General features: G+C 47.1%; 1 protein-coding gene across 1 annotated transcript in view; it reads right to left on the bottom strand.

Annotated features, from left to right (window-relative positions):
- The window catches only part of tmem198b (transmembrane protein 198b), an 86,238-nt gene that overhangs the window by 26,628 nt on the left and 43,254 nt on the right, over nucleotides 1–16,356 (bottom strand). Inside the window, exons 2-3 of the mRNA XM_043694304.1 lie at nucleotides 3,676–3,906; nucleotides 1,379–1,604 (exon numbers count right to left, since the gene is read on the bottom strand). Of these exons, the coding sequence (XP_043550239.1) occupies nucleotides 1,379–1,541 (163 nt within the window). The 5' untranslated portion in view covers nucleotides 1,542–1,604; nucleotides 3,676–3,906. The remainder of the gene's footprint in view (nucleotides 1–1,378; nucleotides 1,605–3,675; nucleotides 3,907–16,356) is intronic.

The raw sequence follows: 16,356 nt of genomic DNA, 5'->3' as shown, positions 1-16,356 counted from the left end.
TATAAGAGGATGATAAGAAAATAGAAAGACTTATTGAGTATTTCTCCAGGAAACTGAACATTCATCAGCAGAAATATTTGACAGTTAAGAAGGAGATTTTGAGCTTGGTGTTGACATTACAACATTTCAATGTTTATGTTACCAGTAACTTATCTGAGACAATCATATACACTGCCCATAACCCATTGAAGTTCGTGGAGAAATTTAAGGACAAAAATTCTAGACTGTTCAGATGGAGTTTGTTGTTACAGCCATTCAATTTGAAAATTGTGCATGGGGCAGGACGAGAAAACATGATTGCTGACGCATTGTCGAAACTTGAATGAGAAACAGAGGCGTTTGGTGGCAGCAGTACAACAGTCTTGGGATTTGGCAAATTCACTTTTAGCCAGAATGTACTCAAGATTAGAGTGGTGCTGGAAAAGCACAGCAGGTCAGGCAGCATCTGAGGAGCAGGAGAATTCAACGTTTTGGGCAAACGCCCTTCATCAGGAATGAAACAGAATGTAGGAGTGCATGTTTGCACATTTATTGTCAATGTAATATGTGTAGCAGTGTACTAACAATTTAATGTTGAAGGGTTTTAAAATGAAGCCATCTTTGGATATTGATGGTTCTTCTTTTTAATGGGGAAGGTGTGACGATGCTGCTCTGAATACAGGGTGATGTTGTCCGTGGCATTTTTTTTGCAGAGAGGTTGTAAAAGCAGCGATTCTAAAAAGTCTGGGTTGAACTACTTGAGATTGCTTTCAAATTAAACAAACTGCTTGTACAATGAAACAGGATTGGCCAGATCTCCCAGCTCAGCTTTTCTCTGGTTTGGTTTTGGTTTGGTTTTTGCAGTCTGGCTGTTCAGTCAGCTGTGAGGCTGCTACCCCAAGAAACAGCTCTTTGGAAGAAGGTGTTCCACGCTGAATCTCTCTGCCATCTCTCTCTCTCTCCTGTAAGACCCTGTATTTGATTTGATCTTTTTTGCTAAGGGGGTGTTTATGGGGATTGTTGCAAGAATTTGGAACAGCATCATTAAAGTTGGGATAATCTGTAGGGTTTTCAAATAGATTAAGTTATTCTGTATTCTCTTCTCTTTTGTTTGTGTTTGATTCAGTAATCTTGCAAATAAATTCTGTTTTGTTTAAAACTAAGTGGTTGGGCAGCTGCATCGCTCCTGAAATACCCACTCTCCACCTGCTTAAAACCACCAGCAAAGTTAGGGTGTGAGCCACTTTCTTGAAATGTTTTGAGTGGGTCTTAACGGGTCCATAACACAATGAGGAACACAGATTTGATAAGCAATTGTTTCCTCCACCCCCTACATCCAGATCCCTCCCAACAACTCCGCCACCCCCGCCCCCCCCCCCCCCCCCCACAAGTGACTTACCAAAGAAACAATAAATAATCCCAAAGAGGCAGCACATAGCACAGACAACAGAGGGTACGACATCATACTTCCTCAGGATCTCCTGATCACAGCTGTGGGGGGCACCCTGACCCGTGCCATGAGTCAGGAGTTTAAAGTGCAAAGTTCGAAGTGTCGATGTCATGGCTTTGTGGGTCTGTAGGCAGGGCAAAGGTCAAAAGACGTCTTCCATTCAAAGTTAGAGACTCTGCAAACAACAAACAGAATGTTTCACACAAGGGAATCACACACATGAGATCTAGGAGCAGGAGGAGACCATTCAGCCCCGCGAGCCTGCTCCGCCATTTATACGATCATAGAATCCTGACAGTGTGGAAACAGGCCATTTGGCTCAACCAGTCCACACCGACCCTCTGAACTATATCACACCCAGACCCATTCCCCTATATTACCCCTAAACAATGCACCTACCCTACACATCTCTAAACACTATGGGCAATTTCCCACGGCCAATTCACCTAACATACACATCTTTGGACTGTGGGAGGAAACCCACGCAGACGCAGGGAGAATGTGCAAACTCCACACAGATAGTTGCCCGAGGCTGGGCTTGAACCTGGGTCCCTGGCGCTGTGAGGCAGCACTGCTAACCACTGAGCCACTGTGCTGCCCTCTCTTCAACCTGTTACTAATTTAAAGTCTGTCTATCTCCTTCTTAAATTTATTCAGTGTCCCAGCATCTATGGCACTCTGGGGGAGCGAGTTGCACAGAGTGCGGTGACCCTCTGAGAGAAGGATTGAGGGTCAGCGGGGGATGGGTAGAGGATACCCCCTGACTGACGGACAGGTGGAACATCTTCGAACCCTTCAGCATCTCGTCACTCCTCCCATTCTGGCCTCTTCAGCACCTGCCCGTTCCTACCGCCCCATCGACTGAAGGCCATAGCTAAAGCTGCCTTGGACACTTGTTAAACCTCCCCTATCAACCTCCTTCCTCAAAATCCCTCTCCTTGACCAAGCCTTTGGTCACCTGTCCCAGTATCTCCTCATGTGCCTTGGTGTCAAATTTCATTTGACTGTGGCTGCCGTGAGGCATTTTGGGGTGTTTTGGCACAATAGTGGTGCTACTTCAGTTCAGGTTGTTGTTGGATCTCACCAGTGGATGATGTGCCATTGGGAATCAATACTGAATCCAGTCTTTGGGGATCTCCTGATTTTCTTCCCTCCCCCATGAGGACCAGAGCCCCAGACCCTGGCATAACCTCCCAAAACCACTCCACCCCTAAACCTTGCTACCTCACTACCCGCCTTTGCACCTCCCGTGCTTTCTCACTTCCCCTAATATGTCATTGTGTCTCATTAATAAATATCGTTAAAGGCGCTAACAAAATGCACGTGCAAAACAAAGAGGAGTTTTACTGGAGTGGGCAACTGGTTTCAGTGGATAGCTTGAGGAAGTGGCAGGACCAGAGGATAACGTGGAGACAAGACAGGCGCCACGTAAAGGAACATTGTTTTTACACCTCGAGCTGGTCTGTTCTGGAAGGTTCTGCCGACATTATGGGCATTTGGAGCAAGTTCATTGCAGTCACTTTGCAAAGGGAGGTGAATAAATTCTTGAAAAAGAAAAGAAAATTAACCTGCAGGAGTGACGGCGATTGAGATAGTTCTTTGAAAGAGCCAGCATTGTTCTGATGGGCTGAGTAGTCTCCCTCTGTGCTGTATAATTCAATCACTGAGCTCCCTCAATGGGTTTCGCTTGAGGTGAGGACTTTGCCCTCTGTAGTAATGATAACGGGGTCAGCGAGGTGGACCTCATAGACTAGGAGTTCCCGGATTGGGGCTGTTAACCTGGCCCAATCAGGGAGCCCTGGCTGACAGATATAAACAGGAGGGTCAGAGGTTCTTTTCCCTCTGAGAGCCGGCTCTGATCTGGCAGGGTCACAGTCCATGTACCGTACACGTGTAAATAAAGGGGGACTTGGCAATGGGATACCGGCCTCTGCACAAATATTTCACACTCTCCTCAAAACTCCAGCATTGCAAGAGGGCGTAGGTTTAGGGTGACAGGGGAAAGATTTAAAAAGGGACAAGGGGCAACTTTTTCACGCAGAGAGTGGTGCATGTATGGAATGAGCTGCCAGAGGAAGTGGTACAATTGCAACATTTATACGAATAGTAAGGGTTTAGAGGGACATGGACGAAACACTGGCAAATGGGATTAGATTAATTTCAGATATCTGGTCGGCATGGAAACATTGGGTCAAAGGGTGTATTTCCGTGCTGTATGACTCTATGCCTGAGGAGAGCACACTTACCTGCTCAGTGTTGGAGCTAACTGATACTCTTCCCCCTCTTTATGGGGCAGACAATGCCCACTGGTGGGGTCAGCACTGAGGTGTTACCAGGAGATGACCCCAATCTCCACACCCCCAGGCGTCTCATTGGAGAGTCAGAGGATCACACAATACAAGGTCCCAGCTGTTGACTTGCTGTAATGAAGCTTAAATCTCGTTGGTCTCTTCAAGACGGTTCTAGAACAACGTCCCCTAGAAAACAAATTTTTTTTAGAAATTAGATTTCAGGGGCCTTTATTTCCTCACAGTTCTCCCACCAACGTTCTCATTACAGCACACGGGGACTTGGCAGTCATGCTACATGATTCACAAAAATACTAACATTGAGTTCAGCAGCCCACGTTTTTTATTCATTAATGGGATATGGGCATCACTGTTTGACCAGCATTTATTACCCGTCCCTAGTTGCCCCTTGAGAAGGTGATTGAGAGGAAGTGAGGACTGGCGTTGCTGGCGTCAAAAGGTGTGGCGCTGGAAAAGCATCCGCGAAACAGGAGACTCGACATTTCAGGCAAAGATCCTTCATCAGGAATGTGGAGGGGGGAAGGGGGCTGAGAGATAAATAGGAGGGTGGGGCGTGGGGCTGGCGGGAACATAGCTGGGAAGGTGATAGGTAAATGCAGATACGGGGGGGTGATAGCGATAGGTTGGAGGGGAGGATGGCGTGGGTAAGTGGGAAGGAAGATGGACAGGTAGGTGAGGTTGAACAACTGTTGTCCATGTGCTGTAGGCGATAATGCCATTAAGGAAGGAAATGCAGGATTTTGACCCAGTGACACTGAAGAAACGGTGATGTATTTCCGAGTCAGGATGGTAAGGGACTCGGAGGGGAACTTGCAGGGGGTGGTGTACCCATGTATCTGCTGCCCTTGTCCTTCTAGGTTCAAGTGGTCGTGGGTTTGGAAGATGCTGTCTGAGGGTCTTTGGTGAATCTCTGCAGAGCATCTTGTTGGTACAAAAACAGAAATCCTCAGAACTGCCTTCTGAGGAAGGGTCACTGAACGTGAAACATAAACTCTGATTTCTCTCCACAGATGCTGTCAGACCTGCTGAGCTTTTCCTGCAATTTTTCTCTTTGTTTCTGATTTACAGCATTTGCAGTTCTTTCAGTTTTTATTGTAGATGGTACACACTGCTGCTACTGAGTGTGGGTGGGGGAGGGAGTGGATGTTTGTGGATGTGGTGCCGATCAAGCGGCTGCTTTGTCCTGGATGGTATCAAGCTTCTTGAGTGTTGTTGGAGCTGCCCCCATCCAGGGCAAGTGGGGAGTATTCCCTCACATTCCTGACTTGTATCTTGTAGATGGTGGACGGGCTTTGGGGAGTCAGGAGGTGAGTTACTCGCTGAAGGATTCCCAGCCTATGACCTGCTGTCATAGCCACGGTGTTTATGTGGCTCATCCAGTTGAGTTTCTGATCAATGGTAATCCCCAGGAAGTGGGGGATTCAGTGATGGTAACACTGTTGAATGCCAAGGGTTGGTGGTTAGATTGTCTCTTATTGGTGATCGTCATTTCCTGGCATTGGTCTGGTGTGAATGTTACTTGCCACTTGTCGGCCCAAGCCTGGATATTATCCAGACCATGTTGCACTTGAATATGGACTGCTTCAGTATCTGGGGAGTCATGAATGGTGCTGAACATTGTGCGAACATCCCCACTTCTGACCTTATGATGGAGGGAAGGTCATTGATGAAGTAGCTGAACATGGTTGGGCCTGGGACACTATCCCGAGGAACTATCCCGAGATGGCCTGGAGCTGAGCTAACTGACCTCCAACAACCATCACCATCTTCCTTTGTGCTCAGTGCAGAGATTGCTCACTGATTCCCAATAATTCCAGTTTTGCCCAGGCTCCTTGATGCCACACTCAGTTGAATGTGGCCTTGCTGTCATTAGGGAAGAAGGAAGGCAAATGGAATTATTTCAAAGGGAATGGGATATCAATGTCAGGAGGTTTTGCTAAGATTACAAAACACTAGTCAGAACACAACTGGAATACTGTGAACAGTTTTATTGGGAAAAGGCAGGAAAGTGGAGTTGAGGAGGATCAGATCACTCATGATCTCCTTGAATATTAGAGCTGACTCGATGGGCTGAATGGCCTACTTCTGCTCCTTCACCTTCTAGTCTGTACAATGCCCACCGATGTCACTTTAAAAGTGTACCTCGTCCCATGTTGTCCCTGTCCTGGGAGTGTTTGATGGGGACAGTGGAGAGAGAGCTTTACTCTGTATCTAACCCCGTGCTGTCCCTGTCCTGGGAGTGTTTGATGGGGCAGTGAAGAGGAAGCTTTACTCTATAGCCAACCTCGTGCTGTCCCTGTCCCTGGGAGTGTTTGATGGGGACAGTGTAGAGAGAGCTTTACTCTGTAGCCAACCCCATGCTGTCCCTGTCCTGGGAGTGTTTGATAGGGACAGTGTAAAGGGAGCTTTACTCTGTAGCCAACCCCGTGCTGTCCCTGTCCTGGGAGTGTTTGATGGGGGGACAGTGTAGAGGGAGCTTTATCCTGTGCAATGCACTTTGCCCAACACACTTGCTCAATATTTAAACTTGATGTTGTGAAATGTATTCCCTATTTTCACCATCAGATGAGCCCCTTGCATCTCAGAGAGGCACTTACTGATCCTGTGAGGTTTGGAAAACACAGCGAGAATCTTTTCCTGTTAAAACCTCCACTCTCAAAAACAGCCATTTCGAATTCTCACAATCTTTAAATAGCTAACATTGACTCTCCCTCCTGGTAAACCATGTGAGATAGCAGGTTTCACTGATCAGAGCTGTTCTCACTCTGTAATTAATTCATTCGCCAAAGTGTATGCATCTAACACTTGGGAAATCTTTAATTTGTAGACATTTGTGTATATTTGCACAGGTTAATCAAATACAATATTTATCAAATGAGGCTATTTTCATGAAATGAGACAAGAGAGTTGCTCCTTTCCAATGGGAGACATCTAGCATCCAGTTGGGAATAACCTTCCAGATTTTTTTCAGAATAACAAAACCCCTATCTTTATGAGGAAATAAACTTTTAGTCCCACTGTATGGCCTTTGTACAAATCATTACGTTGAACAGCTCAAAGTGGTAGCCATTTTGCATACAGCATGTGGAAGAATTATCAGGCTAATTGGCTTTTCCTAATGGATTTCCATTGTATTCCTCTGGTCTGGTAGCAGGCCACTGAGTCCACACCGATCCTGCAAAGAGCATCCTATCCCCTACCCTCTCCCTGTAACCCTGCATTTCCCATGGCTGACCCACCTAGTCTGCACATCCCTGAACACTATGGGGCAATTTCCCTTGGCCAACCCCCCTAATCTGCACATCTTTGGACTGTGGGAAGAAACCCACACAGGCACGAATGTGCAAACTCCACACAGACAGTCGTCCGTGGTGGAAATCAAACCTGGGTCCCTGACGCTGTGATGCAGCAGTGCTAACCACTGAGCCCCCGGGCTGACAGAATGCGAATATTGCTGATTAGGGAAGCATGTATTGCCCATCCCTCAGAATAAGCCACATTGCTGCGGGTGTAGACTCGGTAAGGCCTGGTCTTGGATCTCTTCCCTCAAGGAGGGAATCAAATTAGCTCTTCCTCCAAACACTCAGCAATGACTTGATGCTAATCAGAATTTTACTGAGCTCAAATTCCATCATCTGCCCCGTGGTAGGAGTTGAACCTCAGGTTCACTGGACTCTGAGCTGGGTGTCTGATTAATGGTCTAGTGGTAATACCACTTGGCCATCGTTACTAACCCGATGGTAGGAGATGTCCTGCCTTCTTCATTGCCTTTAATTGTTACTGATGACTGTTAGTCCCTTTGAGGCCGTGGGTCAGAACGTGATTGGCCAGGCTGGTTCCCAACCTTCTGACTTATCGGCACATGAGGCTGGAAGTCCCACAATGCAGTGGGACCCGGAGGCAGGATTTGCTTCCTTGGTCTTCCTTCTCTGCCAACATGCTGCCTCATCACCAAGGTGATGGCACATTCACAGCACAACAGACACATCATCATCACTTTGAATGACAGGTAGTGAGCTCCTCCCACTCAATACTTTCCAATACTGCTGTGCTTCAAAGAGTGACTCAAAATGCCTTTGTGGCCTTTTCGTTGGTGTCTCTTGGAACACTGGGAGTTGAGGAAGGAGGCCACAGGAGCAGAGGTAGGCCATTCTGCCCATCGGGTGTGTTCCGCCACTCAATGTTCATGGCTGATCTGATAATCCTCAACTCCAGCCTTTTCCTCCATAACCATCGATTCCCTTCCTGATTAAAAACCTGTCCATCTTAGCCTTGAATATACTGAGTGACCCAGCCTCGACAGCCCTCTGTGGGAATGAATTCCACAGATTCACTCCCCTCTGAGACAAGAACTTCCTCCCCATCTCTGTCTTAAAGGGGTGACCCTTTATGCTGAGACAATACCCTCTGGTCCTCGACTCTCTCTCTTCCTGCATCTACACTGGCAACTCCCCAAAGCATCTTGTATGGACCAGGTGGGTGGGAGGGCTGGTGACCATCCAATGAATTTGAGTTTGCAGGAGTTTTGCCTGAATGCTGGTAGGAGCAGACTTCAAGAAGATGATTGGCATTTGGTTAACTCCTAAAGAACAGGCAGCTTGGTGGGACTCTACGTTTACTGTGAATTTGACAGCACCTCATTTATGGAATGCCAACTCTAGCTGAAGACGTTCCAGGAGGTTTTGTCACATGATACTCCCCCACCATCCCCTCACCATTCCCCAATCATATTCCCATTGGTCCCATCCTCCTCCTGCCAATTAGACACTGGGAAAGACTACTTCCTGATTGGTCAAGTCAATCCAACAGTCTTTTCTCTTCCATTTCCAACTCCATCTTTTTTTTAATCACTTAGCAGCGGAAGTGTTATAAGAAGGTGGTTCACCAGTTTTTAAAATTCCCTGTCCTCGGTTGTCTGGAAGATTAATCTTTGACTCTTGGAGACAGTCGGACAGAGCTGGAGTGTTTGGGAATGTTATTCTCAAATCTAGAATGCCTGCCTGGTCCTTGGATGGTTTAAGACCAGAGTCTACAGGCCCTCAAGCAAGTATGAAAGTGCACCCTGATACTCTCAGTCAAGGTGAGAGTTTGTTTTAGTGTGTGTGAGAGAGAGAGTCTCTGTGAGAGAACCTATCTGTGTATGGGACAGTCTGTGTGCGTGTGTGTGTGTGTGTGTGCATGCGTGCGTGTGCATGTGTGTACATGTGTGTCTGTATATGTGTGTATGTACGCGTGTGTGTATGAGTGTGTATATTTGTGTGAGAGTGTGTGTGTGCGTGTGTGTGTATATTTGTGTGTGTATACATGTATGTATGCGTGCGTGTGTGTATATTTGTGTGTATATATTTGTGTGTGTGTGTGTATTTGTGTGTGCGCGTGTGTATATACATGCGTGTATGCGTGTGTGTATGTGTGTATATTTGTGTGTGTATGCGTGCGTGTGTGTGTATGTGTGTGTGTATATTTGTGTGTGTGTGAGATTGTGTGTGTGTATGTGTGTGTGTGATCCTTCTCACTCATGAACATCGATCCAAAGTATTCATTTAGACTGTGATCCTGAATGGGCCCTATGCTTTCCCTTGTTATCATTTTAACTTTTATGCTTATAAAACAACTTAGGATTTTCCTTTTATTTTACTTGCCAGTATCCTTTCGTTCTCCTAAGCCCCCCTTTAAAATTCCTCTTGCACATTCAAATTCCTGTTGGGCTTCTGCTGATTTGAGCCCTCTGATCTGTGACAAGCCTCACTTTTTTTCTGAATCCAATACTGTATATCCTTTGCTATCCAGGATTCAGAAAATGTTATGGTCCCACCCCTTGTTTTTTGGAACATATTGGTGCTGTTTCTCCACACTTTGTTCTTGAATGCATCCCCTAGTTCTGAGACAGATTTATTCAAAAGTATCTGCTGTTAGTCCACTCTGGCCAAATCACATCTGATTTTATTAAAATCAGCTTTCCTCAGTTCGATTACTTTACTTACAATATGGAAACAGGCCCATTGGCCCAACACGTCCACACCGAGCTGCTGAAGCGCAACCCACCCAGACCCATTCCCCTACATTTACCCCATCACCTAACACTACGGGCAATTTAGAATGGCCAATTCACCTAACCTGCACATCTTTGGACTGTGGGAGGAAACCGGAGCACCTAGAGGAAACCCACACAGACACGGGGAGAACGTGCAAACTCCACACAGTCAGTTACCTGAGGCGGGAATTGAACCCGGGTCTCTGGCGCTGTGAGGCAGCAGTGCTAACCACTGTGCCGCCCACTTGAGAATTTTGATTTCAAGCTCAGCCCTGTCCTTTTCTGTTGCAGTCCTGAAACTAATAGAGTTATGATCTCTGTTTGCAAAATGTTTTTCCACTCATGTTCCAACCATTTGCCCAGCTTCATTACCTAAAATTATGTCCAGGATTACTCCCTTTCTTGTAGGACTTTCTGTGTACTGGCCTTAAAAGTTGTTCTGGATGCATTTTAAGAATTCCACTCCCACCAAACTTTTACACCATGACCACTCCTTTTAATATTGGGGAAGGATTAGTTTAGACTGTGATCCTTAATGGGCCCTATGCTTTCCCTTGTTATCATTTTAACCTTAATGCTTGTAAAACAACTTAGGATTTTCCTTTATTTTACTTGCCGGTGTCCTTTCATACTCCTTTTTTCCTCTCCTAATCCCCCTTTAAACTTCCTCACCTACTAACATTACCCTGTTATTTTTCTCCTCGCTCAACTTTTCCTCCAACTCTATCTCACATAAGGATGCAAAGTCCAACTGTGAATCTGCATTCTAGTGATCAAGTCGTACAGCATAGAAACGGGTCTTTTGGTTGCCATGCTTGTACTAACCAACTAACTCTAAATTACACCAATCCTATTTATGTACATTTGGTCTATAGTTTGCTGTGCCCTGGCATTTTAAGTACTCATCCCAAATGCTTCTTAAATGTTGCGAGAGTACCTGCAACCACCACCTTCTCAAGCATGCCTTCCATATTTTTACCTCCCTCTGGATGAAAAATCTTTCCCTCAGATCTCTAAACTACTTCATCCTCACCTTAAACTTGCGCCCTGTGGTCTTAGACATGTCTGCCGTAGGAAAGAGATTCTCACAATCTACTTTATCGATGCACCTCTTAATTTTGTATACGTAACTTAGATTCCCCCCTCAATCTCCTCTACTCCAGGGAAAACAAACACAGCCTATCCAATCTGTCTGCATAACTCAGACTTTTCATCCTGAGTAACATCCTGCTGTATCGTCTCTGCACCCTCACCAGTGCAATTGTGTCCTTCTGATCAGAACTGCAGCAAGACTTCCTTGCTCTTGTATTCTTCACCCTAGCTAATGAAGGCAAGCACCCATATCCTTTCTTCACCATCCTGTCTACCTGCGTGGATCCTTCAGGGATCTATGGATTTGGACACCAATGTCCTTTTGTTCTCCAGTACTCCCTCGGGACCGTTCCGCAAAGACCGTTCCCTCCGTGACTACCTGGTCAGGTCCACGCCCCCCTACGACCCACCCTCCCATCCTGGCACTTTCCCCTGCCACCGCAGGAACTGTAAAACCTGTGCCCACACCTCCTCCCTCACCTCCATCCAAGGCCCTAATGGAGCCTTCCACATCCATCAAAGTTTTACCTGCACATCCACCAATATCATTTATTGTATCCGTTGCTCCCGATGCGGTCTCCTCTATATTGGGGACACTGGGCGCCTCCTAGCAGAGCATTTTAGGGAATATCTCCGGGACACCAGCACCACTCAACCCCACTGCCCCGTGGTCGAACACTTCAACTCCCCTTCCCACTCTGCCGAGGACATACAGGTCCTGGGCCTCCTCCACCACCGCTCCCCCACCACCAGACGCCTGGAGGAAGAACGTTTCATCTTCCACTTCTGGACCCTGCAAGCCCAGGGCATCAATGTGGACTTCATGAGCTTCCTCATTTCCCCTTCCCCCCCTTTACCCCAGTTCCAACTTGCCAGCTCAGCACTGTCCCCATGACCTGTCCCACCTGCCAATCTCCCTTCCCACCTATCCACTCCACCCTCCTCTCTGACCTATCACATTTACCCTCCATCCACCTATTGCACTCTCAGCTACCTACCCTCCAGCCCCACCACCCTACCATTTATCTCTCCACCCCTGAGGCTCCCAGCCTCATTCCTGATGAAGGGCTTTTGCCCGAAACGTTGATTTTCCTGCTCTTAGGATGCGGCCTGGCCTGCTGTGCTTTTCCAGCAACACACTCTCGACTCATGAGATCATGAGTTCAAGTCCCAGTTGAGGTGACACGCCCAGTGCAGTACTGTGGGAATGCTGCTCTGTCTTCCTGATTAAATGTGAAACCAAGCTTGCTGTCAGCTGTGGGTAAAGAAGACCCCTTTGCTCTTATTTTTGAAGAGAAGCTGATGAGGTGATCTCCCCTCTGTCCTTCACCAACACTTATCCCTCAACTAACATCATGAAAACCCTCATCTCACAAAGCAATTCTCCATTTCAAATGTTCACAGAATCCCCACTCCGTGGAAAGAGGCCATTCAGCCCATTGAATCTGTACTGTCCCTCTGAGGAGCATCCCAAGTTCCAGTGCCTCACCCTATCCCCACATTTCCCAAAGCTAACCCACCTAGCCTACACATCCCTGATCACTATGGGCAATTTCTCATGGCCAATCCACCCTGACCTGCACATCTTTGGATTGTGGGAGGAAACCCCCGCAGACACAGGGAGAATGTGCAAACTCCACACAGACAGTTGCCCCGAGGCTGGAATCGAACCCGGGTCCCTAGTGCTGTGAGGCAGCAGTGCTAACCACTGAGCCACCCTGCTGCTCCCCATCTCTGTCCTCAACAATATTTTTCTCAACTCATTCATGGGATGTGGACGTTGCTGGGTGGCCCAGCATTTATTGCTTGTCCATAGTTGCCCTTTAAGAAGGTAGTAATGAGTTGCTTTCTTGAACTGCTGCAGCCCACAATGCCTTGAGGGAGGGAATTTTGACCCAACGACTGTGAAGGGACACAGTCAGGGTGGTGAATGGCTCGGAGGGGAACTTGTAGGGGGTGGGGTTCCCAGGTATCTGCTGTCATTCTAGATGGAAGTGGGTTTGGAAGGTGCTGTCATTGGAGACTTGGCAAGACGGTATGGTGCACGTTTTGGGGAGAAAGGTCCGGATTCCATTCCCCCTTTTTGTGAGGAAATGGTTCCTGAATGGCCTGCCTCGAATGTTAATGATCTGGCCCTAGTTCCGGACTCCCCCTACTGATCAATGGGTCTGGATGGGATGCTGTTTGGAGGGTTGGTGTAGACTCAATGGGCTGAATGGCCTGCCTCCACGTTGCAGGGATTCTATGAATCTAAACCTGTTGGAATACACGGTCAGCCAATGCAGGACTATTGTGGCACAGTGATAGTGTCCCTACCTGACAGCGAGAAGGCATGAGTTCAAATCCCACCTGCTCCAGCGGTGTGTTATAACCTCCCTGAAGAGGCTGATTAGGAAAGTAGCGCTGAGCCTGGTGCTTGGGACCTTTCCTCAGCTTCAAGTGGGTGCCTGCATTCCACCTCCACACTCTCGCACACAAGGGGTTAAAGTCTGGATCACTGTCAAACCCAGCTGCTGCTAACCCATTGGAAATGATTGTGAAATGTAAGGCAGCAGTGCACTGCTTTCATTTACTGGCTGTTCGCTGTAACAGGAGCGATCCCAGGGGAGCCCTCCATTATTATATTGCCATAGCAACGGCAAATGGTTGAAGGTTCTCTTGAAGTAACCAGTCCAATATCCAGCAGCTCGAACCAGGTGCTCTGCGGAGAGAGCTGTGTTGCAGAGAAACCTCTCTGATCCTGCAGTCTCTGAAACAGAGTGACCCCATTGGAGGGTTCTCCCCTGGGTTTTCAGGAATCCACACTTGTAAATGCCTTGCCCCCAAAATTCTGCTGCCCTTGTCCTAATTTGTATCCGATCACACTCTCCGCTCGCCCTGGGCACACCGATCCATTCCCGTTTCCTTGTCCAAAATATCTTGATATTAAAATTCTCACCGCTGTTTACAAAGCCCACAATGACCCTGTCCATCTCTGTATCCCTGGGCCCAATCGACACATCGTGCCTGTGTCGACTCTCTGAGCGTTTTAATCTCTTGCCTTTATCTCCCTCATCATGCAATTTGCTTGTATTAACATGTGCAGGAGGGTGAGCTGTGAGGGTCAGTGCAGAGATGCTTCAGTGTGATTTGGACATGTTCAAGTGAGTGAGTAAATGCACAGCAGGCTTGGTATGATGTGGATGAATGGGAGGCCATCCACCCCCTGAATGAGGAACAGGAAGGCGATAGATTAGGAAATGGGAAATGCATCTAGACTTGGGTATCTTTGTAAGTCACGGAGTCATACAGAACAGAAACAGTCCCTTCGGTCCACCCAGTCCATGCTGACCATGTTCCCGAACAAACTAGTCCCATCTCCCTGCTCCTGGCCCATATCCCTCCAAACCTTTCCTATTCATGAACTTATCCAAATGTTTTTAAATGTTGTAACTGTACCCACAGTCACCACTTCCTCTGGCAGATCCTTTCACACACGAACCACTCTCTTTGTAAAAAAAGTTGTCCCTTAGGTCATTTTCAAATCTTTCTCCTCTCACCCTAACAAAATGCCCCTAGTCATGAAATCCCCCACCCTACGGAAAAGACACCAGTCATTCACCTTATCTCAGCCCCTCAAGATTTTATGAACCTCCATTATATCACTCCTCAACCTCCTGCGCTACAGTGGTAAAAGTCCCAGCCTCTCTTTATAACTCAAATCTTCCATTACTGGCAACATCCTGGTAAATCTCTTCTGAACTCTCTCCAGTATAATAATATCCTTCTTATAACAGGGTGACCAGAACTGCACACAGTACTCCAGAAGAGGTCTCACCAACATCCTGCACAACCTCAACATGACTTCCTAACTCCTGTATTCGAAGGGCTGAGAAATGAAGGCAACTGTGCCAAAGATGCTGAAGTAAGTATTTCCTTTTACCCAGTGCTTTGAAGCTAAACAGCAACACATCCACCTGAAACAGATTTCTATCTTTCGCCGTTAGTTGGTCAGTTTTGACAATCACTGAGGAACAGGAAGAAAAAAGTCAACATATGACATTAGATACACGTAGAACGATAAAGGAAAATGGAGGCCATTCGGCCCATGGCTCCTGTGCTTACTCTCGCCTAATGTGATCCAATGTAGGCCACTGTCCTACCCTTTCCCACATTTCCACATCTATCCTGTAAATACTCAATCCACTTTTGAAGTTACTGCTGAATCTCACACCCAGGAATTACATTCTGGATTACCACAAATTCGCTGCATGAAATGTTTCTTGATGTTGCTCACACAAAAGAAAAGCACTGCAGGTTTGATTAGATTAGTTCATTATGGGTGTGAACCTTATTTGGCATTTGATGCCTGTCCCTAATACCCCTGGTACTCCACATCTTGTTGGGACGCTTCAGAGGGCAGTTAAGAGTCACTGACATTGCTGTGGGTCTGGGGTCATATGTCGGCCAAACCAGGTAAGGATGGCACATTTCCTTCATTGAACAGCATTAATGAACCAGATGGGTTTTTACAACAATCTCGCGAACTAAAAAAAAACAAAAGTGGGCCACTCAGCCCTTCGGGCCTGCTCCCCCATTCAATAAGATCGTGGCTGATCTGATTTTGACCTCAACTCTACAGTCCTCTGATAATCTTCCATCCTCTTGGTCATCAAAAGTCTACCCACCTCTGTCTTCAAAAACATTTAAAGATTCTGCATCCACTGCCTTTTGAGGACGGGAATTCCAAAGACACACAACCCTCTGAGAGAGAGAAGTGTTTCCTCATCTCCAGTATGTTTGAAATATAGAATCCCTATGGTGATATGGAAGGAGATCATCAGCTGATTGAGGCAAAAGTGGGTACTGCAGATGCTGGAGATCAGAGTCAAGATTAGAGTGGTGCTGGAAAAGCACAGCAGGTCAGGCAGCATCCGAGGAGCAGGTGAATCAACGTTTCGGGCAGGAGCCCTCCATCAGGAATGAGGCTGGAAGCCTTGGTGGTGGAGAGATAAATGGGAGGGGGGAGGGGGGTGGGGCTGAGGAGAAGGCAGCTGAGAGTGCAATCATCTCATTGAGTCTGCACTGACCCCTCCAAACAGCATCCCACTCCATCTCTACATTCCCCATGGCTAACCCATACATCTTTGGACCGTAGGAAGAAACCTACACAGACACAGGGAGAACATGCAAACTCCACATAGACAGTCTCCCGAGGCTGGAATCAAACCTGGGGCCCCTGGTGTTGTGAGGTAGAGGTGCTAACCATTGTCCCACCCCACTACAGCATCTGGTTCTAGATTCTCCCACAAGAGGAAACCTCCTTTCCACACCCACCTGGCCAAGTACCTTTAAGATCTTATCTGTTTCAATTAAGTCACCACTGATTCTTGCAAACTCCAGGGGATACAGACCCAGCGTTTGCTCATAAGGCAGTCCACTCATTCCAGGGATTAGTCTAGTAAACCTTCTCTGAACTGCTCCCAAGATGTTAACATCCTTCTGTCAGTACA

The sequence above is a fragment of the Chiloscyllium plagiosum genome, chromosome 7, assembly GCF_004010195.1.
Source record: "Chiloscyllium plagiosum isolate BGI_BamShark_2017 chromosome 7, ASM401019v2, whole genome shotgun sequence".
NCBI classification, from domain to species: domain Eukaryota; kingdom Metazoa; phylum Chordata; class Chondrichthyes; order Orectolobiformes; family Hemiscylliidae; genus Chiloscyllium; species Chiloscyllium plagiosum.
Note: the sequence above shows the minus strand (reverse complement) of the source record. Positions and strands in the feature narration are given on the sequence as shown.